General features: G+C 48.7%; 1 protein-coding gene across 2 annotated transcripts in view; it reads left to right on the top strand.

Moving 5' to 3' along the window:
* Positions 1–6292, top strand: part of tfcp2l1 (transcription factor CP2-like 1) — a 52601-nt gene extending 46309 nt beyond the window's left edge. For both annotated transcript variants that reach the window (XM_038790035.1, XM_038790036.1), the window contains 2 exons: positions 3074–3125; positions 6053–6292. In XM_038790035.1, coding sequence (XP_038645963.1) covers positions 3074–3125; positions 6053–6090 — 90 coding nt within the window. In that variant the 3' untranslated portion in view covers positions 6091–6292. The remainder of the gene's footprint in view (positions 1–3073; positions 3126–6052) is intronic.
* Positions 6293–27283: the final 20991 nt, after the last annotated feature.

Genomic DNA, 27283 nt, shown 5'->3' on the forward strand with positions numbered 1-27283 from the left:
CCAAATCATCTGAATTTCCCTGACATCTGAAGCTTCGTAAACCTTACTTTCACATGACTGCTTAGCAACATTGCCAGGTTTGACATAAAAGGTAGGATATTGAAACTTGGTGATTGTTGGTTTTGCGTTGGCAACTATGGTGGGGATGTCTGTGTTCAGAGATGACCGCAAACCAGTTCTCTTCAGTGGTCAGTAGTGCAGGCAACTGAATGTGCCTCAGGTATGCCCGATCCCTTTCTTTGTGCCCACTGCGATGGGTGGAGCTATGATCACTGACCGCTGCCTGTGGTGGTGAGAAGATTCTATGGAACCAATTAACCTGTTGGATGAAGGTGAAGCCTTCTGGTGTCAGAATGTAATAGTTGAAGATGTAGCCACATGGTCCAAGTGTTGAGCCAAAGGCACTTCTGCAATGTTGGCACTGAGTGTTGAATTTCATTACACTCTTTGGCGTTCAAGGGCAGACCTCTCAAGAGCTTTTGGTCAGGATTAGCAGCACGGTAGCATTGTGGATAGCACAATCGCTTCACAGCTCCAGGGTCCTAGGTTCAATTCCGGCTTGGGTCACTGCCTGTGCGGAGTCCGCACATCCTCCCCGTGTGTGCGTGGGTTTCCTCCGGGTGCTCCGGTTTCCTCCCACAGTCCAAAGATGTGCAGGTTAGGTGGATTGGCCATGATAAATTGCCCTTAGTGTCCAAAATTGCCCTTAGTGTTGGGTGGGGTTACTGGGTTATGGGGATAGGGTGGAGGTGTTGACCTTGGGTAGGGTGCTCTTTCCAAGAGCCGGTGCAGACTCGATGGGCCGAATGGCCTCCTTCTGCACTGTAAAATTCTATGATCTATGATAAATTCTATTAACATCCCCTTCCAATGCTTATTCCTCCAGCATTCCTCTATGCTCTCTGATTCCAGTTCAGGACCTCATCCCTGAACAAAAATGTTTGGGTTGATGATGAATCATGGCATGTGTGGTATAGAAGACTCAGAACCTAAAGAGGGCATGTTTCTTCTTTCCATAACGCTGTTTCATCTTGCTGTGATTCATTTGGAGAGGTTATGAGGTTAGAATGAGTTTTGGACACTCAGAAAAACATGGTTTATAGAAGAAAAAGCAGCAGGAGCAGGACCTGGAGAAGGTGAACCCACAGCTGGTGCAAGCCTTTGACCTCTCCTCTGTAATAGTTATCGTGCTGTGTCTACCCAGTAAATCCAGCCCCTGGTCATCACAGGGAATCCAGTGTCTTAAGGTCAGTAGGCATTGAGTCACACCTTCTGCAAGGAAAATGCAGGTGATGCAAAAAGGCTGTACTTCTCAGGACATTGTGCATTCTTACTGCCAACAAGCTGGAAGGCAATGTGAGGAGAGGTTAAACCTTGTGGGGAGAGCAGTTGGCAAATAGAAGAGTGAGGGTGTAAAGGAATATTGCTGTGTACTGCATGCCTTCCATTGAACTGTGTGAGGGTGAGCGATATGCTGCAAGTTGGAATAATGCATTTGGGAATGGGACTTTGTACCTTACCTGTCTTCCTTGGGCTATTAAATTTCTTCTGAATTCGCTCTGCAGTGGCTGGTCATGGAAATGGCACTGACTGCTGACATCTCTGCAGGTAGCTGGAATCACTGATTTGTTGAACACTTCTTGTCACAAAATATTGAGCATTCTGGTCCTCTTTCCTCTACTGTTTCATGGGGAGCTCCACATTCCCCACGGAACAGTTGACTGAATGTTTGCGGGCAGGCGAAGGGAGGGGGTAGTGGGTTGTGGGTATGAGGATGTCGATGCCAGTCCACTTGATTCCCACTCTGAACGTCCCAAGGATGGTGATATAATGTGAAAGCTGCCTAGCACTGTGCGCTGAAGGGCTGCTGCTTCCCTTGACCGTCAGATATGCATGTGTTCAGTATGTGATGATCATCACCTTTCCAATGGTGGACCTGTTGCCTCATCAAGTTGCTGCAGCCCTTCACACCCTGCAGTAGACAGGCATTTCACTTCAGGCTACCCCCTGCCCCCCATTCAGGTATTTTGCTGCATTCCAGCAGGATCTGGGAGTTAGTGGTGATTAGTGGGAATATTGGCTGTTGATTTTTTTCTCTCTCCATTATCTCTCCCTTCATCCTCCGTCCACCCCACCCTGCCCAGCTCAAAGAGCACCGGGGCCCAAGCTAAGATCAGGTAACCCCGCATAAAATGGCTTGGCTCTGGATGCTTCTGATCTGTGTGGCTCTACACTGCATCAGCCAGTGCTTTTACTGACTAGGCAGCACGACAGCACATTGGTTAGCACAGTTGCTTCACAGCTCTAGGGTCCTAGGTTCGATTCCCGGTTGGGTCACTATTTGTGCGGAGTCTGCATGTCCTCCCCGTGTGTGCGTGGGTTTCCTCCGGGTGCTCCTGTTTCCTCCCACAGTCCAAAGATGTGCAGATTAGGTGAATTGGCCATGCTAAATTGCCCGTAGTGTCCAAATAGATTAGGTGGGGTACAGGGTTAGGGGATAGGGTGAAGGTGTGGGGTGTTCCTTCCAAGGAGCGGTGCAGACTCGATGGGCCGAATGGCCTCCTTCTGCACTGTATATCTATGTCTAGGCTGTGGAGAGCTGCAGGTAAGTATAACATTTGTGTAATTAATTTGCATCTGACTTGTAATTGTGCTCAAGGATTTTTGTAGGCCTGTTAAATTTCCAACCCAAAGCAAGGTTTTCGATTTTCAAGCGTATACTTTGTGCCCTGCCTGTGTTGATACTTTGGTATTTTATCCGGCACAGGGCTGTGCCCGGACATCTGGCTAATACTAACCTGCATACGCAATCCAAGAATTAAAAATATGGTTGTGTTAGATCCCAGCGGTAGTTTTGCTACTATTGCTGACCTAGGATCAAAGCAATGTCAAGACAGGTTCACGAGCACTACTTGAACAAGAACCGCCAAAAAGGCAATTATATTGTCAACAATGAATGTATTAATTGTTTCCTCAAATGAAGTGCTGTAATTGGCAAACATATACACCATTGGGGAGCTAATGGCAATGTTGCCTTTTACAAACCAGACTAATGTGCAACTTTTATTTCTAGATGGTTAAAAATTTCCATGATGAGGCTTGCTTTATTATCTGCATCTCGAAAGGTACAATTTACTTCCTTACAGTTTTATGGATCTACAATTAGTCCATGCATTGAACATTATTGCTCCTTTATTGAGTACTTTAGCATGTTTCTTGGAAATGTTGACTCTTGCAGCACCAAATTGAACCACGTTTGGGTATGGTAGCATAGTGGCCAAGCTACTGGGCTAGTCTTGAGCTAATAATCTGGAGTCACGTGTTCAAACCTTACCATGGCATCTCAATTCGGTTAATGAGATAAATCTGGAATAAAAAGCTAATATAAGTAATGGTGACCATGAAACTACTGGATGGTTGTAACAGCCCACCTGGTTTACTCACGGCCTTTATGGAAGGGGTTCTGCCGTCCTTAGCTGGTCTGAACTATGTGCAACTCTAGGGGCACAGAAATGTGGTTGTCACTGAATTGCCCTCTGAAAGCCACACCACTGGATTCGAGAGTTTGCTTCACGATCAGTTCTCAAAGGCAGTTAGTTGTGGGCAATAATGGCTGGCCTGAGCAGTGATGTCCACGTCCTCTGAACAGTGGCAACATTCTCCTGCAATAACATTGGCTTATCCAGTGTTTACCTGGAATAAACAAGGGCTCTGTCATAATATACACCAGTATATCATGGTGCAGACACACACTGATGGACACACACAGGGACCAATCAACATGTGCAAACACCGCAGCCAATCACCAGTTAGAATACACACACTATAAAGGCAGAGGGCACTACGGTTCCCGCTCATTCTGGGTGCTGCCTCTCAGTGTAACAAGAACTCATCCAGCCCAGCACAGACTCACACCATGTGCTGAGAGAATCAACTGGTTCGGACGAGGCTTAGGTCTCTAGTTTAAGTTAGCATCATTTAGACCCACAGTCATCGTGTGTTAGTTAGTTAGAAATTAGTTAATGAAATTGAGTTGAACCTTCATCAGTGTTGGAAGTGTCTGTTCATCTCTCAAGTCCACACTAGCCGACACATCATGGTACCAGAAGTTGAGGGATGCTAGCACTTCTGAGACCTACCTTTCAGTGATCTGCCTTCCACGAGTCTCGCGCCATCCTACAGAATGGACTCCGTTCGCCCGCCGCTGCCTCTCCGCATTGCCGGGAATCTGGGCTCGAACTGGAAACTTTTCAAACAGAGCTTCCAGCTGTACCTTGAGGCCAGGGACCTGGAAGCTGCCTTGGACGCATGGAAGATTGCTCTCTTCCTCTTCACAGCCGGGGACCACGCTGTGCACATTTACAACTTGCTCACCTTCACTGAGGGGGAGGACAAATCGAAGTTCAAGATCATAATTCTAAAGTTCGACAGCCACTGCGCGGTCGAGGTCAACGAGAGCTTCGAGAGATACATGTTTCAGCAGTGAATTCAGGGTAACACAAAGCTCTGTGGTTCTAATATATCTAGTCCAGTTTACATTACAACTGGTTCATTATTTGCTAATTTAGAGAAATCCATCTCTATTGGAAAGTTCAGGAGATCTACTTTCCAGTGCCCAAAGGATCCGATCAAATCTCAATGTGCGGTCTTTGGTTGATGATGGAGCATTCTTACTTTCTGTTCTCCTTAAGAATGAGGTGGGAAGATTTCCTCTGTGTGCCAATGAGGTGAAATTGTATAGATTATGACTGGGATTTTCTGCAACCCCCCCCCCTCTACACCAGGTTTTACGGTGGTGGAGGTGACTCATCATTGGCTGCCGGTGGGACCTTCCAGTCCCACCAAAGTCAATGGCAATTTGCTTGCCAACCATGCCATTGGGGAACCCACTGGCCAATAGCGACCCGGCAGAAAACCGGCATGAGGGGGGGGGGGGGGGGGGGGGAAATCCCAACCTATGTTTGATATTCATGCAGTTGTCCCATAGAGCCTATTCCTGCTTCAATCTCTATTAAATGTGATTTGAATTGTCAAGTTAAAAAAACTATGTTAGTGAAGGCGCAATATTCCAGTGAATGTCAAACTGGAATGTCCAGTGAATTCAGAGGATGTGTCCCTTGCTATTCTGAGATTTAATAATAATTGCTTATTGTCACAAGTAGGCTTCTTAGCACGGGGCTAAATCGCTGGCTTTGAAAGCAGACCAAGGCAAACCAGCAGCACGGTTCAATTCCCGTAACAGCCTCCCCGAACAGGCGCCGGAATGTAGCAACTAGGGGCTTTTCACAGTAACTTAATTGAAGCCGACTTGTGACAATAAGCGATTTTCATTTCATTTCAATGAAGTTACTGTGAAAAGCTCCTAGTCACCACATTCCGGCGCCTGTTTGGGGAGGCTGGTATGGGAATTGATCCCGTGCTGCTGGCATTGTTCTGCATTACACGCTAGCTGTTTAGCCCACTGTGCTAAACCAGCCCCAAATTTGTTGCCATTCCTGATTGCCCTTGAACTGAGTAGCTCGCTGGGCCATTTTGGTGGACAGCTGAGTCACCCACTTTGCTTTGGGTCTGGAGCCACATGTAGGCCAGACCAGGTAAGGATGGCAGATTTCCTTCCCCAAAGGGCATTCGAAAACCAGATGATTTTTTACAACAATTGATAGTTTTATGGTCACCGTTACTGAGATCAGCTTTCGATTCCAGATTTGTTAATTCCTTTTCAGTTCGCCTGCTGCCGTGGTGGGATTTGAATCCTTGTTCCAGAGCATGTCCAAAGATGTGCAGGTTAGGTGGGGTTGCGTGGATAAGAGTGGGTTGGGGGAGTGGACCTAGGTAGGGTGCTCTTTCAGAGGATCTTGATGGGCCAGATGGCCTCCTGACCTGTAGGAATTCTATTGGCCGGGGCCTCTGAACTACCATCCAGTGACATTGCCACTGCACCCCATCGCCCCACTCAGTTATTAAAGAATTGTCAAATGTGCTCCTCCCCCACATTCTAAAGTCTCCTTCTTCAATGCTAATGAAACTTAAAATCATTTTATGTTCTTCACAGCTGACAGAAGCGATGGATACAACATAATCCTAAAATGACAGAAAGTCGGAGCTGATTCGCTGAGATCCATACCGAAGATTGTGTGTTCACATATTGTTTGAGCACTGCCATTGAATGCGGCCAAGTATCTGCACATCAGGCAAAGGAGGAAGAACCTTTACCAAAGTGAATATTATATTTGGGGAGACAGGAAGGAGATGGAGGCAGATTCCTATTGTCTCCTTCGTTTAGGCAGCACGGTAGCACAAGTGGATAGCACTGTGGCTTCACAGCGCCAGGGTCCCAGGTACGATTCCCCGCTGGGTCACTGTCTGTGCGGAGTCTGCACTTTCTCCCCCTGTCTGTGTGGGTTTCCTCCGGGTGCTCCGGTTTCCTCCCACCGTCCAAAGATGTGCTGGTTAGGTGGATTGGCCATGATAAATTGCCCTTAGTGATCAAAAAGGTTAGGAGGGGTTATTGGGTTACGGGGATAGGGTGGAAGTGAGGGCTTAAGTGGGTCGGTGCAGACTCGATGGGCCGAATGGCCTCCTTCTGCACTGTATATTCTATATTCTCTTTCCCAGGTTGCCCAACGGGAGTATAATGGTCATAACAAGACAAATGTGGAAACAATGTTGTACTTTACTATGCACAAAATGCAATAGCATTTATCTTCATGGTATCATAGAATTTACAGTGCAGAAGGAGGCCATTCGGTCCACCAATGTCATACAGGCCCTTGGAAAGAGCACTCCACTTAAGCCCGTGCCTCCACCCTATCCCGTAACCCAGTGACCCCACCCAACCTTTTTGGACACTAAGGGCAATTTATCCTGGCCAATCCACCTAACCTGCACATCTTTGGACTGTGGGAGGAAACCGGAGCACCCGGAGGAAACCCGTGCAGACACGAGGAAAATATGCAGACTCCGCACAGTGACCCAAGTCGGAATTGAACCTGGGACCCTGGAGCTGTGAAGCAACTGTTCTAACCACTGTGCTACTGTGCTGCCCCTATTAACGATCTTTGATCGTTTAAAGGTGGACTGGGCAAACTGCTTCAAAATCACCTTTTCCTTATACTTGTCATTATGCCGAATGCTCAGGCAAAATAAAAATTGGTGATGTCATTCCAAAAACTAACTGCTGATTTTTCTGCACCTCATGCAATTGAAATTGAATTTGGATTATTCAGCGGCCCCGATAATTAAATGCTTTGTTTGCATTTGTATTTGTGACTATTTCAAAAGGATCGCAATTGTATAGTAGTTGCATATTGGGGAGGAAAAACTGCGGGATTAGCTTGTGATACCACTGGTTCCTATTTAACTGTGGAGTACTGTGTTCTATGATAACCAGACTCTGAGTTGAGCAAAGGTTTAAGCTGTCCAATGTTTCCTTACTCAAGGCATATTTGTCTGTTACATCCTTCATCAATATATTCCTGACAATGCTGTGACCCTTGTTCTTCTATGAATACTGCCTTGGTGAATATTTTCCAATATGAATCAAATGATCGCTGTTTAACTATAGACAATCCATTTTCCTTATTTGGTGTTGCAGTGGGGAATGAGATGGGGAGAGTAGGAGAGACAGTTGGGCAGCTAACTTTAGCCTACAATATCTTTCAGCATGGATGAAGAATATATTACGCTCCTCAATTACTCTGATGGACTCATGTTTAAGAGCACTCTTCAGTTTGTCTTCTATTCGATTCTTCTACTAAAAGGCATCACTAAAGAAAAGGAATAAAAATACATAGACTCCGGGCAAAACTTTATGGCCGCCCCTGCCGGTGGGAGTTTCCTGTCCTGGGACCTTTGAACGGCTCACGTCATGGGCAGCATGGTAGCACAGTGGTTCGCACCTTTGTTTCACAGCTCCAGGGTCCCAGGTTCGATTCACGGCTTGGGTCACTGTCTGTGCGGAGTCTGCATGCTCTCTCCATGTCTGCGTGGGTTTCCTCCGGGTGCTTCGGTTTCCTCCCACAAGTCCCAAAAGACGTGCTGTTAGGTGAATTGGACGTTCTGAATTCTCACTCTGTGCCCCTGAACAGGCTCCATAGTGTGGCCACTAGGGGATTTTCACAGTAACTTCATTGTATAAACCTACTTGTGGCACTAATAAAGATTAGAACATTACAGCGCAGTACAGGCCCTTCGGCCCTCGATGTTGCGCCGACCTGTGAAACCACTCTAAAGCCCATCTACACTATTCCCTTATCATCCATATGTTTATCCAATGACGATTTAAATGCCCTTAATGTTGGCGATTTTTTTTTAAACATAAGAATAATGCCCATGTAAGAACACCAATTATTCAATCATACAGCATAATAAAAGTTGCCTTATTGCCTAGTATATACGTTGAAGGCAAGGAGATGTTACTGTTGCAGGCAGGACATTCCAAGCCTTTACTACTCTCTGAGTAAAGAACCTACCTCTGACATCTGCCCTATATCTATCTCCCCTCAATTTAAAGCTATGTCCCCTTGTGCTAGCCATCACCATCCGAGGAAACAGGCTCTCAGTGTCCACCCTATCTTATCCTCTGATCATCATGTATGCCTCAATTAAGTCAGCTCTTAACCTTCTTCTCTCTAACAAAAACAGCCTTTCCTCATAAGACCTTCCCTCTATACTAGGCAACATCCTGGTAAATCTCCTTGCACCCTTTCCAATGCTTCCACATCCTTCCTATAATGCGGCGACCAGAACTGCATGCAATACTCCAAATGCGGCCACACCAGAGTTTTGTACAGCTGCAATATGCCCTCATGGCTCCGAAACTCAATCTCTCCACTAATAAAAGCTAACACACCGTACACTTCTTAACAACCCTATCAACCTGGGTGGCAAGTTTCAGGGATCTATGTACATGGACACCGAGATCTCTCTGCTCATCCACACTACCAAGAATCTTACCATTAGCCCAGTACTCTGCCTTCCTGTTACTCCTTGCAAAATGAATCACCTCAGAATTTTCTGCATTAAACTCCATTTGCCACCTCTCAGCCCAGCTCTGCAGCTTATCTATGTCCCTCTGTAACTGCAACATCCTTCCGCACTGTCCACAACTCCACCGACTTTAGTGTCATTTTCAAATTTACTCACCCATCCTTCTACGCCCTCCTCCAGGTCATTTATAAAAATGACAAACAGCAGTGGCCCCAAAACAGATCCCTTGTGGTACACCTCTAGTAACTGGACACCAGTCTGAACATTTCCCATCAACCACCACCCTCTGTCTTACAGCGAGCCAATTTCTGATCCAAACTGCCAAACCACCCTGAATCCAATACCTCCGTATTTTCTGCAATAGCCTACCGTGGGGAACCTTATCAAACGCTTTACTGAAATCCATATACACCACATCAACTGCTTTATCCTCGTCCACCTGTTTGGTCACCTTCTCAAATAATTCAATAGGTTTGTGAGACATGACCTACCCTTCACAAAACCATGTTGACTATCCCTAATCAAATTATTCCTTCAGAGAATATATCTCTTATAAACCTTTCCAAGACTTTGCCCGCAACAGAAGTAAGGCTCACTGGTCTATAGTTACCGGGGTTGGCTCTACTCCCCTTCTTGAAGAAGGGGGACAACATTTGCTATCCTCCAGTCTTCTGGCACTATTCCTGTAGACAATGACGACATGAAGATCAAAGCCAAAGGCTCAGCAATCTCCTCCCTAGCTTCCCAGAGAATCCCAGGATAAATCCCATCCAGCCCAGGGGACTTATCTATTTTCGCACTTTCCAGAATTGCTAACAGCTCCTCCTTATGAACCTCAAGCCCTTCTAGTCTAGTATCCTGTATCTCCGTATTCTCCTCGACAACATTGTCTTTTTCCTTCGTGAATACTGACGAAAAATATTCATTTAGCTACTCTCCTATCTCCTTGGACTACACGCACAACTTCCCACTACTGTCCTTGACTGGCCCTACTCTTACCGTAGTCATTCTTTTATTCCTGACATAACTATAGAAAGCCTTAGGGTTATCCTTGATCCTACCTGCCAAAGACCTCATGTCCCCTCCTGGCTCTTCTTAGCTCTCTCTTTAGATCCTTCCTAGCTAACTTGTAACTCTTGAGTGCCCTAACTGAACCTTCATGTCTCATCTTTACATAAGCCTCCTTCTTCCTCTTGACAAGTGATTCAACTGCTTTAGTAAACCACAGTTCCCTCGCTCGACCACTTCCTCCCTACCTGGCAGGTACATACTTATCAAGGACACACTGCAGCTGTTCCTTGAACGAGCTCCACATTTCAATTGTGCCCAACCCCTGCAGTTTCCTTCCCCATCCTACGCATCCTAAGTCTTGCCTCATCGCATCATAATTGCCTTTCCCCCAGCTATAACTCTTGCCCTGCGATATATACCTATCCCTTTCCATCGCTAAAGTAAACGGAACTGAATTGTGGTCACTATCACCAAAGTGCTCACCTACCTCCAAATCTAGCACCTGCCCTGGTTCATTACCCAGTACCAAATCCAATGTGGCCTCGCCTCTTGTTGGCCTATCTACATACTGTGTCAGGAAACCCTCCTGCACACATTGGACAAAAACGAACCCATCTAAAGTACTCGATCTATAGCGTTTCCAGTCAATATTTGGAAAGTTAAAGTCCCCCCCCCAATAACAACTACCCTGTTACTTTCGCTCCTATCCAGAATAATCTTTACAATCCTTTCCTCTACATCTCTGGAACTTTTCAGAGGCCTATAGAAAACTCCCAACAGGGTGACCTCTCCTTTCCTGTTTCTAACCTCAGCCCATAATACCTCAGTAGATGAGTCCTCATGAAACGTCCTTTCTGCCACCGTAATACTGTCCTTGACTAACAATGCCACCCATCCCCCTCTTTTACCACCTTCCTTGAGCTTACCCACTTTATTCATCGCTGGCTTTGAAGGCAGACCAAGGCAAGCTAGCAGCACGGTTCGATTCCTGTAACAGCCTCCCCGAACAGGCGCCGGAATGTGGCGACTAGGGACTTTTCACAGTAACTTCATTTGAAGCTTACTCGTGACAATAAGCAATTTTCATTTCATTTTCATTATTCCAGATGCTCCTGGCGTTGAAGTAGACACACTTTAAACCACCTTCCTGCCTGCCGGTACACTCCTTCAACTTTGAAACCTTACTCATGACCTCACTACTCTCAACCTCCTGTATACTGGAGCTACAATTCAGGTTCCCAACCCCCTGCTGAATTAGTTTAAACCCTCCTGAAGAGCATTATCAAATTTCCCCCCCAGAATATCAGTACCCCTCTAGTCCAGGTGTAGACCATCCCGTTTTTAGAGGTCCCACCTACCCCGGAACAAGCCCCAATTATCCAGGTATCTGTAAACCTCCCTCCTGCACCCTCCCTGTAGCCACGTGTTCAACTGCTCTCTCTTCCTATTTATCGTCTCACTAGCACGTGGCACGGGTAACAACCCAAAGATAATAACTCTGTTCTAGCTCTAAGTGCCCACCCTAGCTCCCTGAATTCCTGCCTTACATCCCTATCCCTTTTCCTACCTATGTCGTTGCTGCCTATGTGGATCTCGATTTGGGGCTGCTCCCCCTCCCCCTTAAGGATCCCTACAGGGCTGAACAATTCCATCTCTATTTTTAGGGGTGGGAGAGGAATTGGTACTAGCTCAAAGGCTGAAGAAATACGACTTTTTTTTTATTTGTTCATGGGTCATGAAGATTGCTCGCAAAGTCAGCATTTTATTGCCAATTCCTAATTGCCCTTAAGAAGCTGCTTTCTTGAATAGTTAGAGTCCTTGTGGTGTAGGTACATCCACAGTGCTGTTAGAGAAGGCACAGATAAGTAAATAAACCTGATTAATGTTTGCCCATTCCTCGCCTCTTTTCAGCTTAATGTTTGAAGTTATTCATTATTCAAAGACAGCCTGTTGGTTGCAACAAGGACATCAGTGAGGATCTAGCACTTGCTAGATTGTCATACAGTAAGAAGTCTTACAACACCAGGTTAAAGTCCAACAGGTTTGTTTCAAACACGAGCTTTCGGAGCACGGCTCCTTCTTCAGGTGAAGGAGCCGTGCTCCGAAAGCTCGTGTTTGAAACAAACCTGTTGGACTTTAACCTGGTGTTGTAAGACTTCTTACTGTGCTCACCCCAGTCCAACGCCGGCATCTCTAGATTGTCATAGGCATTCTCACTCAATAGGATGGTGACTTTTTCAATTAATTGTACTTTATGAACAGCTTATTGCAACGTGTTTAACTTCAAAATGTTAATGTTTACACAAATGCTATACAATTGGCAAATCACTTGTGGGGGAACATTGTTAAGCATTTTTTATTCAAAAGAAATATTCCTAATGAGCTTGCAACATGATGAGCCCTTAACCTTTGCTGTAAATTCTGCTGCAGTCATTAAGATGCATTAAAATGAGTAGAAACGTGTACTTAAAAAAATTTGCAATGCATAGAGTGATGCCCTCACTCCAGTCCTCCAATTCAATTATGCTTCCGTATCCTTTCTCCATCTTGATCCCTTCTTTCTTTGAAGTGAGACAACAGTCAGGTGATTTACACACAAGTCTTCCCCTGGGCTTCTGGTGGGCAGGGGTGTTCTAATGCTGTTTAACAAAGGGGCGAAATGTTATCAGGGGTAGGCAAGAATATGGGGTTGAAGCAACGATCAGATCTGCCATGATCTTATTGAATTGCGGAGCAGGTTCGAGGGGCCGAGTGGCCTACTCCTCCTAATCTGTATGTTTGTATAACTGCAATGAACAACTTCAGGTGTACAAAACTGGGAGGGGAGGATAAGGAAAATAGAGGAGGCAATCCTTTCTTCCATTCCAAGGCACTTTGTTATAAATTAAAACTGACAAATTGAACCAGGGGCCGCTTTCTGAACTACCAGACTGCCTTCACTGTATTTGCTCTGTTACTAACCTTTGGATGGGTGAGGTGGAATCTCCGAAGCTTCTGATCAGTCTGGCCTCCCAGATGAAGACTCCAAATCATCTGAATTTCCCTGACATCTGAAGCTTCATAAACCTTATTTTCTCACGACTGCTTAGCAACATTGCCAGATTTGACATAAAAGGTAGGATATTGAAACTCGGTGATTGTTGGCTTTGTGTTGGCAACTATGGTGGGGATGTCTGTGGTCAGAGATGACCACAAAGCAGTTCTCTTCAGTGGTCAGTAGTGCAGGCAACTGAATGTGCCTCAGGTATGCCCGACCCCTTTCTTTGTGCCCACTGCGATGGGTGGAGCTATGATCACTGACCGCTGCCTGTGGTGCTGAGAAAATTCTAACATTGCCCATGCATGGAAGGTTTGGCAAATGAGAATTTAAATATTATAAATTAGGTTCAGAAAAGCCATCACAAATCGAGATCTATTGAAAGACTCCACATGGCAATAAATTGCACGTAATTCTGTGGTAAATTGCCTATTAATTGGAAAACAATAGGATTTACTTAATTTATTTGCTTTTTTGTTTAATCATGAATGTGTATTGTCATTACACTGCATCTTCAAACACTGCATTGCTGTACTTAAAGGCACATATCCTTTATATCAAAATAGTTTAATGCAGTGCACTTTCGTTCAAATTTTCAGTTTTAAATTCTGATCTGCATTTCTTTTTTAAAGAAGCAGGAAATGCTGGAGATATTCAGCAGCACTTGTGGAGAGACAAGCAGAGTTGCCGTTTCATACGGATGTCCCTTCATGAGAACGGGGGGGGAGAGTTACAATTGTAATAGGTTTTGAGCAAGGGGAAGGTGGGACGAGGACAAAGGGTAGATCGGGGGCAGAGTGGAAGACAGGAGATTGAATGAGAGAAGAGTTGGTCCTCCAGGACCGAAGGGAATGGTGATGGGCAAGAAAAAAAAATTAACAAAACCAAAGATGTCTTAGAGTTGGTGTGTTGATACCTGAAAACAGAAATAAAAGAAAACCCCTAACAAGCAAAGAAAAGGATTCAGAACGGGGACAAAGATTGTGGTCTAAAATTGTCAAAATCAATTGTTGAGTCCAGAAGGCCTCAATATTGAGTTCAACCGTTTCAAAGCATAATTTTGTTTCCTTTTCTCTGCATGTTTCAGTTTTTTTCTCTTATCTTTGCTTTTAGACAGCAGCATACCGGCGCTGGGCACATCTTTGGTTTCTTCTCATGCCCCATTACCATTCCCTTTTGGTCCTGGATGACTAACTCTTCTGTCATTCAATCTCTCCTGTCTTCCAGGCACCTAACACAGACCTTCCCTTTGTCCTCGTCTCACACACACACCCCTTGCTCAAAACCCATTACGATTTTAACTTCTCCCAGTCCCGATATCATCTGAAACGTCAACTCTCTCACCCCAGGGATGCTGCCAAGACCTGCTGAAAATTTCCTGCATTTTCTGTTTTAATTTCACATTTCCAGCAAGTGCTGCGTCTTACTTGATTTGGTGTTAATGCTTTCTATAAATTCCGTGGTATTATTTTATGTGTCTTAAAATATGTTTTTCTACTCCTACCAATAAGATGTAATGCGTTATATATTGTCTTAATGATGGGCAATCTTTGGCTAGCTTTATGAGTTCTCTTAGTCACTGGAGGAGCATAAACATCACTATATAAACCCACAGGATTGCAGAGGATAAAGAGAGGGAAATTGATTAGATTAAGAATGTGTGAGGTCCAATAACGATGAATATTCTGACTTTTTAAAAAACATTTTTTGCACTGGCTACTGTACACTACAGCCCAGAAATGTAAAGTGTTCTGTCCCTGCGGGTCTGTACGTTAGTCAACTAAGTGCAAATAAATCTACTTTTTGTAACAATATTGCTGTGGTGGTTTCATTTTTTAATGCAGTCATTGACTTCTGCTTTTGGAATTTATGCGGGAAAGAAAGAAATCGTATTTATCTAACGCCTTTAACAACAACCCAAAAGTTTCACAGATAGTAAAGCCCTTGTGAAGTGTTGTTATTGTTGAACTGGAGGAAACAAGCACAGCAAAACCCCTTAAACAGCCATGCGACGGTGTCAGCTGAACCATTTTAGTGCTGTTGGTTCGGGGATAAATATTGGGCACAGCACCAGGAGGAACTTCTCATGCCCTCGTATCAAGGGACCTTTCATGTCCCTTGTCAGCAAAAGGGATTATTATTTAAATAATATATTAAAACATGCTGCCGTGCAGAGAGACCTGGGTGTGCTAGTGCATGAGTCGCAAAAAGTTGGTTTACAGGTGCAACAGGTGATTAAGAAGGCGAATGGAGTTTTGTCCTTAATTGCTAGAGGGATGAAGTTTAAGACTAGGGACGTTATGCTGCAACTGTGTAAGGGTTAGTGAGGCCACACCTGGAGTATTGTGTTCAGTTTTGGTCTCCTTACCTTAAAAAGGGCGTATTGGCGCTGGAGGGTGTGCAGAGGAGATTCACTAGGTTAATCCCAGAGTTGAGGGGTTGGATTACGAGGGGAGGTTGAGTAGACTGGGACTGTACTCGTTGGACTTCAGAAGGATGCGGGGGGATCTTATGAAGGGAATAGATAGGTTAGAACATAGAACAGTACAGCACAGAACAGGCCCTTCGGCCCTCGATGTTGTGCCGAGCAGGTTAGATGCGGGCAGGTTATTTCCACTGGCGGGTGAAAGCAGAACCAGGGGGCATAGCCTCAAAATAAGAGGAAGTAGATTTAGGACTGAGCTTAAGAGGAACTTCTTCACTCAAAGGGTTGTGAATCTATGGAATTCCCTGCCCAGTGAAGCAGTTGAGGCTCCTTCATTAAATGTTTTCATGATAAAGGTAGAAAGTTTTTTGAAGAAAGGGTTATGGTGTTCGGGCCGGAAAGAGGAGCTGAGTCCACAAAAGATCAGCCATGATCTCATTGAATGGTGGAGCAGGCTCAAAGGGCCAGATGGCCTACTCCTGCTCCTAGTTCTTATGTTCTTATGCCCACTTCCGAGGACACAGATGCTTGATTCAACATCTCGCCTAAAATACAGCACTACCTGCAGTACAGCACTCCCTCAGTACTCCCTGCCAGTGGATTTGATGAGGGGTGGGGGAGTGGTGGCAGGTAAAATCCAGTGGATGGCCAAACCACATAGGCCCAATGTATCTGAAATTTCACAGGGTTTGGGAGAGGTATCAGATGCCTCCCCCCTCCCTTTGTTCCTTTAGGCACATTAAAGCCCTTAAGATACCAGCAGAGGCCCACACTATGTGGGAAGCCTGACAGCTGATGTACCATCAATTGAACGCGAGACGAGTTGCTGAACAAAAGTATGGCTTTAATATACTAGATGTTAAGCCCTGCGGTCGATTACAGTAGAAGGATGACCGCCGGGAGTACTGGGTATTTATACCCCGCCCTGGAGGCGTGATTAACTCAGCCTCTCGACCAATCGGGGAGCCGTCACATGACTGGTCTCAACCAACCGGCCGAGAGGCACATGACCGACCAGGGCCAATGGTAAGCCGGCGTTCTGCACCAATGGCAGGCAGCTATTCTAATCATACCACCACATTCATCCCTTGCGGAGAAAGAAGCCGGGGGGGTGGTGTCAACGAGAGCTGGGGGGGGGGGGGGGGGAAGAACTGGTGGTATGAGTAGTAAGGAGAAAAAAAAATGTATCCTTGGCTTCCCACTGGCCCAGACATTTAGCAACAGTACATAGTGTCCATACAAGGTCCATGGTGGTGTTGAAGTTAAGTGGACTCGATCAGCCTTTTCGTTGCCCGTGACGTCCTGGCAGAATGCCGCAGGGGAGTTTGGTGACGTTGGTTCAGCCGATGGTGGTGGTTCAGCTGATGTCCTGGACTCCGGGAGCGGTGGTCCTTGAACTGTCTCCGTACCCCGGGCTGGTGGTGGAGACGCCATGGATGGGGAAGGGGTGGCCCGCGTGGGGCGCTGGGGGAAAAGGGGCAGGGGGGAGGTCTGTGGTGAAGGGGGGAAGGCCGCACGCCGGCGGGTGCCAGGTCCCGGAGGGAGACCGTGTCCTGCCGACCGTCGGGGTACTCCACGTACGCATACTGCGGGTTAGCGTGGAGTAACTGGACTTGTTCCACCAACGGGTCGGACTTGTGCACCCGCACATGCATCCGGAGCAAGATGGGTCCGGGGGCAGCCAGCCACGTCGGGAGAGGGGATCCGGAGGATGACTTCCTGGGGAAAACAAGAAGACGTTCATGAGGTGTTTGATTCGTTGTTGTACAGAGGAGGGAGCGGATGGAATGTAGGGCATCGGGGATAACCTCTTGCCATCGGGAAATAGGGAGATCTCTGGACCGGAGGGCCAGTAGGATGGTCTTCCAGATGGTACCATTCTCCCGCTCGACCTGTCCGTTACCCCGGGGATTATAGCTGGTCGTCCTGCTAGAGGCAATGCCCCTGCTGAGCAGGAATTGACGCAGCTCGTCGCTCATAAAGGAGGACCCCCGATCGCTATGTATGTACGCGGGGTAGCCGAACAGGGAGAAGATGGAGAGGAGGGCCTTAATGACGGTCGATGTGGTCATGTCAGGGCAGGGAATGGCGAAGGGGAAGCTGGAATATTCATCGATCACCGTCAGGAAGTAAATGTTGCGGTTGCTAGAGGGAAGGGGCCCCTTGAAGTCTATGCTGAGACGTTCGAAGGGGCGGGATGCTTTGATCAGATGCGCGCGCTCGGGGCGGTAGAAGTGCGGTTTGCACTCTGCGCAGATGTGGCAGTCACAAGGCCCGTACCCTCATTCAGTCCACGCCCTGACTTCCTCGATGGAGTAGGGCAGGTTGCGGGTCTTTATGAAATGATAGAAACGGGTCACCCCTGGATGGCAGGGGTCCACGTGGAGGGAGCGGAGGCGGTCTATCTGCGCGCTGGCGCAGGTACCACGGGACAGGGCATCAGGAGGGTCATTGAGCTTCCCAGGGCGATACAAGATATCGTAGTTGTACGTGGACAACTCGATCCGCCACCGCAAGATCTTGTCGTTCTTAATCTTGCCCCTCTGTGCATTATCGAACATGAAGGCTACTGACCGTTGGTCTGTGAGGAGGGTAAACTTCCTGCCGGCCAAATAGTGCCTCCAATGTCGCACAGCTTCGACTATGGCCTGGGCTTCCTTTTCAACTGAGGAGTGGCGGAGTTCGGAAGCCTGGAGGGTTCTGGAGAAGAAGGCCACGGGTCTGCCCGCTTGGTTCAGGGTGGCCGCCAGAGCTACTTCTGATGCGTCGCTCTCGACCTGGAAGGGGAGGGACTCATCAATGGCGCGCATCGTGGCCTTTGCGATGTCCGCTGTGATGCGGCTCAAGGCCTGGCAGGCCTCTGTCGACGGCGGGAAGGTCGTGGTTTGAATGAGGGGACGGGCCTTGTCAGCGTAATTGGGAACCCATTGGGCGTAGTCAGCGAAGAAACCCAGGCAGCGTTTGAGGGATTTGAGGGTATTGGGGAGAGGGAGTTCCATCAGGGGGCGCATGCGTTCAGGGTCGGGATCTATCACTCCGTTACGCACTACGTAGCCGAGGATGGCTAGACAGTCGGTGCTAAACACGCACTTATCCTTATTGTAAGTTAGGTTAATGAGTTTTGCGGTTTGGAGGAATTTTCGGAGGTTGGTGTCATGGTCCTGCTGGTCGTGGCCGCAGATGGTGACATTATCGAGATACGGGAAGGTAGCCCGGAATCCGTACTTGTCGACCATTCGGTCCATCTCCAGTTGGAAGACCGAGACCCCATTTGTGACACCGAATGGAACCCTGAGGAAGTGGTAGAGGCGCCCATCTGCCTCGAGCGCGGTGTACAGTCGGTCACTCGCGCGGATGGGGAGCTGGTGATAGGCGGACTTGAGGTCCACCGTGGAGAAGACTTTGTATTTCGCAATCTCGTTTACCATGGCAATACGGGGGAGAGGATACGCGTCCAGTTGCGTAAACCGGTTGATGGTCTGGCTGTAGTCGATGACCATCCGGTTTTTCTCCCCAGTCCGGACCACCAGCACTTGGGCTCGCCAGGGACTGTTGCTGGCCTCAATGACCCCTTCCTTCAGCAACCTATGGACCTCGGACCTGATGAAGGTCCGGTCCTGGGCGCTGTACCGTCTGCTCCGAGTCGCGACGGGATTGCAATCGGGGGTGAGATTAGCAAACAAGGAGGGGGGGTCCACTTTGAGGGAAGCGAGGCTGCAGACAGTGAGGGGGGGTTTAGGGCCGCCGAATTGGAAGGTCAAGCTCCGCAGGTTACACTGGAAGTCCAGTCCTAGGAGTGCCGGTGCGCAAAGGTCGGGGAGGATACGGAGTTTATAATTTTTTAAAACCTTCCCCTGGACCGTGAGGTCCGCGATGCAGCACCCGGTGATGCGGACGGAGTGTGAACCTGAGGCTAACCCGATTTTGTGTTTTACAGGGTGGACAGGGAGCGCGCAGCGTCTTACCGTGTCAGGGTGTACGAAGCTTTCCGTGCTCCCGGAGTCCAGCAGGCAGTCCGTCTCGTGCCCGTTGAGGTGGATTTGCGTCGCCGTCTTGGCGAGCGTGCGTGGACGTGACTGGTCGAGCTGAATGGCCGCGAGCCGTGGAGAAGATCCACAGTCGTCGTCGTCGGCCGAGTAGGTGCTGGCAGGACCTTGTGTGCCAGTCCAGGATGGCGGCGTCCAGGACCCGCACGTGGAGTCGGGGCCCCAAGATGGCGGCGCCCAGGACCCACACGTGGAGTCGGGGCCCCAAGATGGCGGCACCCAGGACCCGCACATGGAGTCGGGGCCCCAAGATGGCGGCGCCCAGGACCTGCACGTGGAGTCGGGGCCCCAAGATGGCGGCGCCCAGGACCCGCACATGGAGTCGGGGCCCCAAGATGGCGGCGCCCAGGACCCGCATGTGGGGTCGGGGCCCCAAGATGGCAGCACCCAGGACCCGCACGTGGCGTCTGGGGCCCAAGATGGCGGCACCCGCAGGACCCTCGTGGTTGCTGGGGGCGGGGTTAGCGGTGCCGGCGGGCCGATTGGAGCGGCTGAGAGCGGGGGCAGAGAGGCGTGCAGGCCGGACGCAGGGGCCCGGGGGCGTGGGGGGGGGGAGATTGACGCGGTACGCTGGAAGGGCCCGGAGGAGGAGATCCCCGGTCGCTGCTGTGCCGCGCAGCGACCGATTTGGCCTGGCAGACCGTCGAAAAATAGCCCTTCTTCCCGCAGCTCTTACAGAGGGCGGAGCGGGCTGGGCAGCACGGGCGAGGGTGTTTGGCAAGCTCACAAAAATAGCAGCTGGGCCCCGCGGACTTGTCGGGGCGTCCCATGGCGCAGGCCTTAGGGGGGGTCGGGAGCGGCAGATGGCGGTGGGGAAGCGTGCCAGGAGGCTCAGGGCGCTGCAGTGCGGCTGGGGACATAGTCGCGGGCGTTTAAGTCGGCGACCACCAGGGAGGTGGAGAGAGTCCGTGCCTCAGTTAGGCTGAGGTCGTCTTTTTCCAGGCTCCGCTGACGGATTGCGGCGGACTGCATCCCAGCCACGTAAGCATCTCTGATTAAAAGTTCCATGTGCTCAGTGGCTGAAATTTGGAGGCAGGTGCAATTCCTCCCCAGGATAGCGAGGGCCTGGTAAAAATCATCTAAGGACTCACAGGGGAACTGTTGTCTGGTAGCCCGCAGATGTCGGGCGAACACTCGGTTTACCGTCTTAAGAAATTGTCCTTTTAGCGTATCCATGGCCACGTCATATTCCTTTTCTTCCTCTATCATCGCGTAGGCCGCCATGCCCACGCTGGAATGGAGAATATGAAGTTTCTGTGCCATGGTGGGGGTGCTGCTTGCGGTCACCAGATAGCTATCGAAACACGCCAGCCAATGCTTGAAGCTTGCCGATGCGTTCGGAGTTTGCGGGCTGATGAGGAGGCAGTTGGGCTTGATCCGGAGCTCCATCTTCAAACTTCTAGTATATTAAATTGATGTACCATCAATTGAACGCGAGACGAGTTGCTGAACAAAAGTGTGGCTTTAACATACTAGATGTTAAGCCTGCAGTCGATTACAGTAGAAGGACGACCGCCGGGAGTACTGGGTATTTATACCAGGGCGGGGTTAACTCAGCCTCTCGACCAATCGGGGAGCCGTCACATGACTGGTCTCAACCAACCGGTTGAGAGGCACATGACCGACCAGGGCCAATGGTAAGCCGGTGTTCTGCACCAATGGCAGGCAGCTATGCTAATCATACCACCACAACAGCTGCATAGGCTGTTATTTGGTAAGTGGAGTGAATGCCCTTTGCTGGCTACTTGGGCCCATTGGATGCAACCCCTGCCACCCCCCCCCCCCCCCCCCCCTCCCCCAACAAATTTCATTCACCTCTTTAACCATCCCCCATGCCACCTGGAGCAACTAGCCACCTTCCTCGACCCTCATCACCCCCTCACCGGGATGGCTGATTCAGGACCAGCCTGGGGCTCCTGGTGTGGTGGGGCTTCGTGGAATCCCAGCAGTGGCCAATGCTCCCACTGGCGCTGCTTGGAATATAGAGCTGTTGGCCATCTGTTCGACAAGCAACTCTCCAAGGCAAGACCTCCTCCCGATGCAGGGGGCGGATGTCTCATCTTAAAGCAACACTGCGCCCAGTGTTAAATTGCTGAATGGCAGCTGTGGGCATTGTGGGTGGGGTCTTCCACGCCCTTTCAGTCAGAAGGAGGGGTGTGGGGTCCACAGCGGCCCTTAAAAAGCAGCCCAGGGTCTCAGTTTGGTGCTCAGGGGTGCGATCCAATGGGCATGTTGTGCCGGAAAAGCAGCTCGCCGTGGTACAGCGAGGCCGATAGAAGCCGGGAGACCCCGCTCCCGGAATCTACCTGGCTCGCAACACCTCGCGAGATCCAAAGCGATCACATGAGACGTTACGATGTAAACCCCGCCCACAAGGACGGGATCACTTTTTTGGAAAGCTGCCTATTAGAGCGAGACTGTTAGTTTCCTCTAATGTGCCGCTTTCTGAGGTACCTGAGGCTTTGCGATTCGTCCCCTTCATCTCAGAGACCTCGGGTGAGCGCTGTTCCGCACGGGTCCCCACAAATGGGGACCAGACAGACCTGGATCTCCCAGGGGATCGGAGGCCCCCAGCTGCATTCTCTTTGGGCAGGGTGGTTCCCTGGCACTGATGCCACTTGGTAACCCTGGCAGTGCTACCTGGATGTCAGATCCCTGAGGCACACCACTAGTCACCGGCTGCCATCCTGAAAAAGACCCCTTTATCCCCACTCTCTGCCTTCTGCCAGTCAGCCAATCCTCTATCCATGCCAGGATCTTAACCCTTAACACCATGGGCTCTTAACTTATTTAACAGTCTCCGATGCGGCACTCCAAAGCAATCCCCAATCTCCCCCCAAGGTGGCACTGCCAGCTAGCATTGCCAGGGTGCCACATTGGCACTGCCAGGGTGCCATGTTGGCACTGCCAAGGTGCCAAACTGGTATTTTTTGTACGTGCATGATCGGGCCAGGGTGCCCTGCATTGGTGTTGGGGGTGCGGGGGCAGGAGCTGGAGACCCTCCCATATTGTGTTCGGGCTGGGGAGAGATTGGTGATTGCTTTGGAGCGCTGCATAGGAGACTGTTAAGTAAGTTAAGAGCCCATGGTGTTGAGAGTAAGATCCTGGCATGGATAGAGGATTAGCTGACTGGCAAAAGGCAGAGAGTAGGAATAAAGGGGTCTTTTTCAGGATGGCAGCCGGTGACTAGTGGTGTGCCTCAGGGATCTGTGCTGGAACCACAACGTTTTGATCTGGAAGCAGGAACTGAAGGCACAGTTGCTAAATTTTCAGATGATACAAAGATCTGTAGAGGGGCAGGTATTGAGGAAGCAAGAGGCTGCATAAGAATTTGGACAGGCTAGGGGAGTGGGCAATGAAGTGGCAAATTAAATAAAATGTGGAAAAGTGTGAGGTTGATGCGACCATCAATTCACACGAGACAGAGAGTTGAAGTGAACAGTGGCTTTAATCGCCTAGAACAGTGCTTGCCTGCGACTGATCTGCTAGTGAGAGCCGCCTGCAGGGCAGCTGCTCTTTATACCTCCCCTCAAGGGGCGGAGCCCACAAGGGCACCAACATGACACATTCCGTGTAGTACAGTACAATGGTCCATAGGTGGAGCGCACATGGGCAACAGTACAATATGTTCACCACAGAGGTTATGCACTTTGGAAGGAGGAATGTAGGCGTAGACTATTTTCTAAAGGGGAAATGCTTAGGAAATTAGAAGCACAAGGCGACTTGGGGTCCTTGTTCATGATTCTCTTAAGGTTAATGTGCAGGTTCAGTTGGCAGTTAAGGAGGCAAATGCAATGTTAGCATTCATGTCAAGAGGGCTAGAATGCAATACCAGTGATGTACCTCTGAGGCGGATCCCATTTGGAATATTGTGAGCAGTTTTGGGCCCCTTATCTAAGGAAGGATGTGCTGGCCTTGGAAAGGGTCCAGAGAAGGTTCACAAGAATGATCCCTGGAATGAAGGACTTGTCATATGAGGAACGGTTGAGGACTCTGGGTCTGTACTCGTTGGAGTTGAGAAGGATGAGTGGGGATCTTATTGAAACTTGCAGGAGACTGCGAGGCCTGGATAGAGTGGAGAGGATGTTTCCACCTGTAGAACCAGAGGGCTCCATCTCAGACTAAAGGGACGATCCTTTAAAACAAAGATGAGGAGGAATTTCTTCAGCCAGAGGGTGGTGAATCTGTGGAACTCTTTGCCGCAGAAGGCTGTGGAGGCCAAATCACTGAGTGTCTTTAAGACAGAGATTGATAGGTTCTTGATCAATAAGGAGATCAGGAGTTATGGAGAGAAGGCAGGATATTGGGGATGAGGAACATATCAGCCATGATTGAATGACGGAGCAGACCTGATGGTCCGAGTGGCCTAATTCTGCTCCTATGTCTTATGGTGTTCGGAGATCAGGAGGCCATTTAAAAATGGCGTTCCGATCTCTCGCTACATTGGGAAGTTCCAGTGAGCGGAACTCGCAGTGTACAAAACTGGGCTATATGCGGCCTCGGCTGTACCTTCACCACAAGGACTCTTTCTTGTTGTGATACGCAGAGTCTTGGTGAGATGCGAACAGGACCCTTGACCTTCAGATTCTTCTCTTTGGCACCACGAATTAGATCAGCACAAACCTTCTCAAGTGTTTTTACATTCCGGCTGGTCAAGGCAATTCTAATTCGGTGAATTGCGACCTCCTGTTCAACAGGTGCTTTGCCAGGATCTTTAAATGCCATGGGAACTTCGTGACCGACTTATCCGTCGACTTCTTCGCTTGGGACTCTGAAAGTGAACGATCAGCGATGAGCCATGAGTGCACGGAGCCTGCCAACCTGCACTCGGGCCGCAGTTACGGCTGGAAGTGCAGCAATTACAGAGTTAATCATCTTCCAGCTCTTTAACATTGGGATCTGTGCCCCAGTGCAATACTTTAACACCTGAATGCCTCATAGAATCCCTATAGCGTAGAAGGAGGCCACTCAGCCCATCGGGTTTGCACCAACTCTCCATCAGAGCAACCTATCGGGCCCAATCCTCCACCCTATCCCCATAACCCCAGCTAATCTTTGGACACTAAGGGGCAATTTAGCATGACCAATCCACCAGAACAACATAACCTGCCAAATGTTTTGCATGCTGTTAAATCTACTAGACCCTGTGAAAAGTCTGAAATTTCTCACCTTAGTTCCACTCTCATTAATGAGCGTGTGGTAGTCTGTGTAGAGGGATTACGGTACCTAGTAATGCTGGAACACCATTGGTAGATAATGTATGCTTTCCATTGGTCGAGCCTGTATGGTAGCTCCGCCCTGCAAGGCGGGGTATAAGAGCCCGTGCCGCCCCAGCAGCCTCCTTTCTGTACCCGAGCTGCTGGGGGAAACATCTAGCTTATTAAAGCCTTCAGTTGGACTACAACCTCACTTTAGTAGTCATTGATCATGCATCAGAGCATGAATGGTAGTTTGGTGCCTAGTTCTTCAGCTAAAAAGACACCAATTACTGCCCATCCCTCATTATCCTTGAGAAGATGATGGTGAGCTGTCTTCCTGAACCGCTGCTATCCATATGGTGTGGGTAGACCCACATTGCTATGAGCACATCAACCGCCTATATTCACCCTTTCATCAAAATAACCCCCATCGTCTTTCACTCAGACAAGAATGCAATTATCCCAACTATGCACATTTTGTTTAATATTAAATCTCTGTGTTAATAGGTAATTTGATCTTACAATTATTCCTTTCTTAGAAAGCTGATTTGGAGAATGTATGTTGCTTAGTTATAAATCTCTTGGTTAATATGTAATGCAACCTCCTTCTGCAGTTTCGTTCCCAAAGGCAGGTCTGACCCCACAGCACCATGATCTGCTCCATAAACAGCGCAAGGAGGCAGGTCTTGAACCCGGTGCTGTTGGCACCAATCTGATCCACACCACCCGTCCAGTCAAGTCAGCCAACCAGTGCCCTCTAAAGAGCCCTAGTTTCCATGGTAACATGCACTATTACACGCATGTCCACATTGACTCTTACCAACTTTTACAGATGCACCATAGAAAGTTTCCAATCTGGCTGCATCATAGCCTGGTATGGCAACTCTCGGCCCAAGACTGTAAGAAACATCAGAGAGTTGTGAACACAGCCCAGTCCATCACACGGACCTGCCTCCCACCCATTGACTCTGTCTACACCTCCCGCTGCCTGGGGAAAGCAGGCAGCATAATCAAAGACCCCTCCCACCCGGCTTACTCACTCTTCCAACCTCTTCCATCGGGCAGGTGATACAAAAGTCTGAGAACACGCACAAACAAATTCAAAAACAGCTTCTTCCCCACTGTTACCAGACTCCTAAACGATCCTATTATGGACAGATCTGATCTCTACTGAGTAGTACTACACTCTTGTATGCTTCATCCGATTCCTGTGTCTATGTATTTACATTGTGTATTTTATGTTTGCCCTACGTATTTTCTTTTCATGTATGGAATGATCTGTCTGAACTGGAAGCAGAACAATATTTTTCACTGTATCTTGGTACACGTGACAATAAACAAATCCAATCCAATGCCCCTTTTCAGATTTTCACCATTTGTATTTCTTTGGCATCCCTCAATGTTTCTGAATTTTCTATTTTATTATCAATCACTGGAGTCATTCAAGAAGGAATAGGCTGTAACCCCAAAGCATTTATTTTTTAGCGGTACGATTTTGCTGAAAAGAGAGACACATTGCTGAAGTTTGTCATCTTGAATTCATCAGGACAAATACAAGAATGCCAAATTTCAAGCGATTGCAAATTGAAACTGAACTGGACTAGCTTTATAAACACTGTGGCTACTAGAGCAGGTCAGAGGCTAGGAATCTGGTGGCAGGTAACTCACCTCCTAACTCCCCAAAGCCCGTCCACCACCTGCGAGGTGCTGCCCTTCTGGATGTGGGTCACAACTGACACGTCACACAAGCTATTTACACAAGTACACAAGTTCAATTTATTTGGGTAAAATGTGTCACAAAGACTCTTATGTAGTTAATTATTGTCACAAAGACAATTACTTCAACCTAAACAAACCCGTCACACAGACTTTAACCCAGTAAATGATAACTGTTACTCAACTCATGAATCAAACTCGGGACTTCCGGTGGCGGCGATGACGTAGGAAGCTGCACATTTGGGAGCTCCCGATTCAAAAGGACTTTTCGGCTCTTTTTAGAGCCCAAAACGGAATTTTTTCGACGTCTCCCGGTGGGAGAAGGTGTGCTGATCGACTTTCTCCACATTTCATGACTCGAACTCGGAGTGGAAAGGGGGAAAAAAACGGCAGCAGCTCCCCAGAAATAACGGGGGAAGGATTCCAAGATGGCGGCCGGCGGAGCACCAGAGGAGTGGAAGCAGTGGGCCCAGGAGCAGCAAGCTGCTCTCCTGCGCTGTTTTGCAGATTTTAAGGCTGAGGTGCTGAGCTCTCTGCAGGAAATGAATAAAAAGCTCTAGGAGATTCAGACGGCCCAGGGTGCTGCCATCCAGGCGTTGCAGGCGCAGGCCACTGAACGAGAGGAGGAGGCTGTGGTCCTCGTGAGTAAGGTGGAGGGGCACGAGGCACTCCACAAGAAGTGGCAAGACCGCTTCGAGGAGCTTGATCACCGCATGAGGCGGAAAAATCTGCGGATCTTGGGCCTTGCGGAGGGGCTGGAGGGGTCGGATCTGACAACCTACGTGGCCACGATGCTGAACTCGCTAGTGGGGGCAGGATCTTTCCATCTTCCCCTGGAGCTGGAGGGAGCCCACAGGGTACT

The sequence above is a fragment of the Scyliorhinus canicula genome, chromosome 2, assembly GCF_902713615.1.
Source record: "Scyliorhinus canicula chromosome 2, sScyCan1.1, whole genome shotgun sequence".
NCBI lineage: Eukaryota > Metazoa > Chordata > Chondrichthyes > Carcharhiniformes > Scyliorhinidae > Scyliorhinus > Scyliorhinus canicula.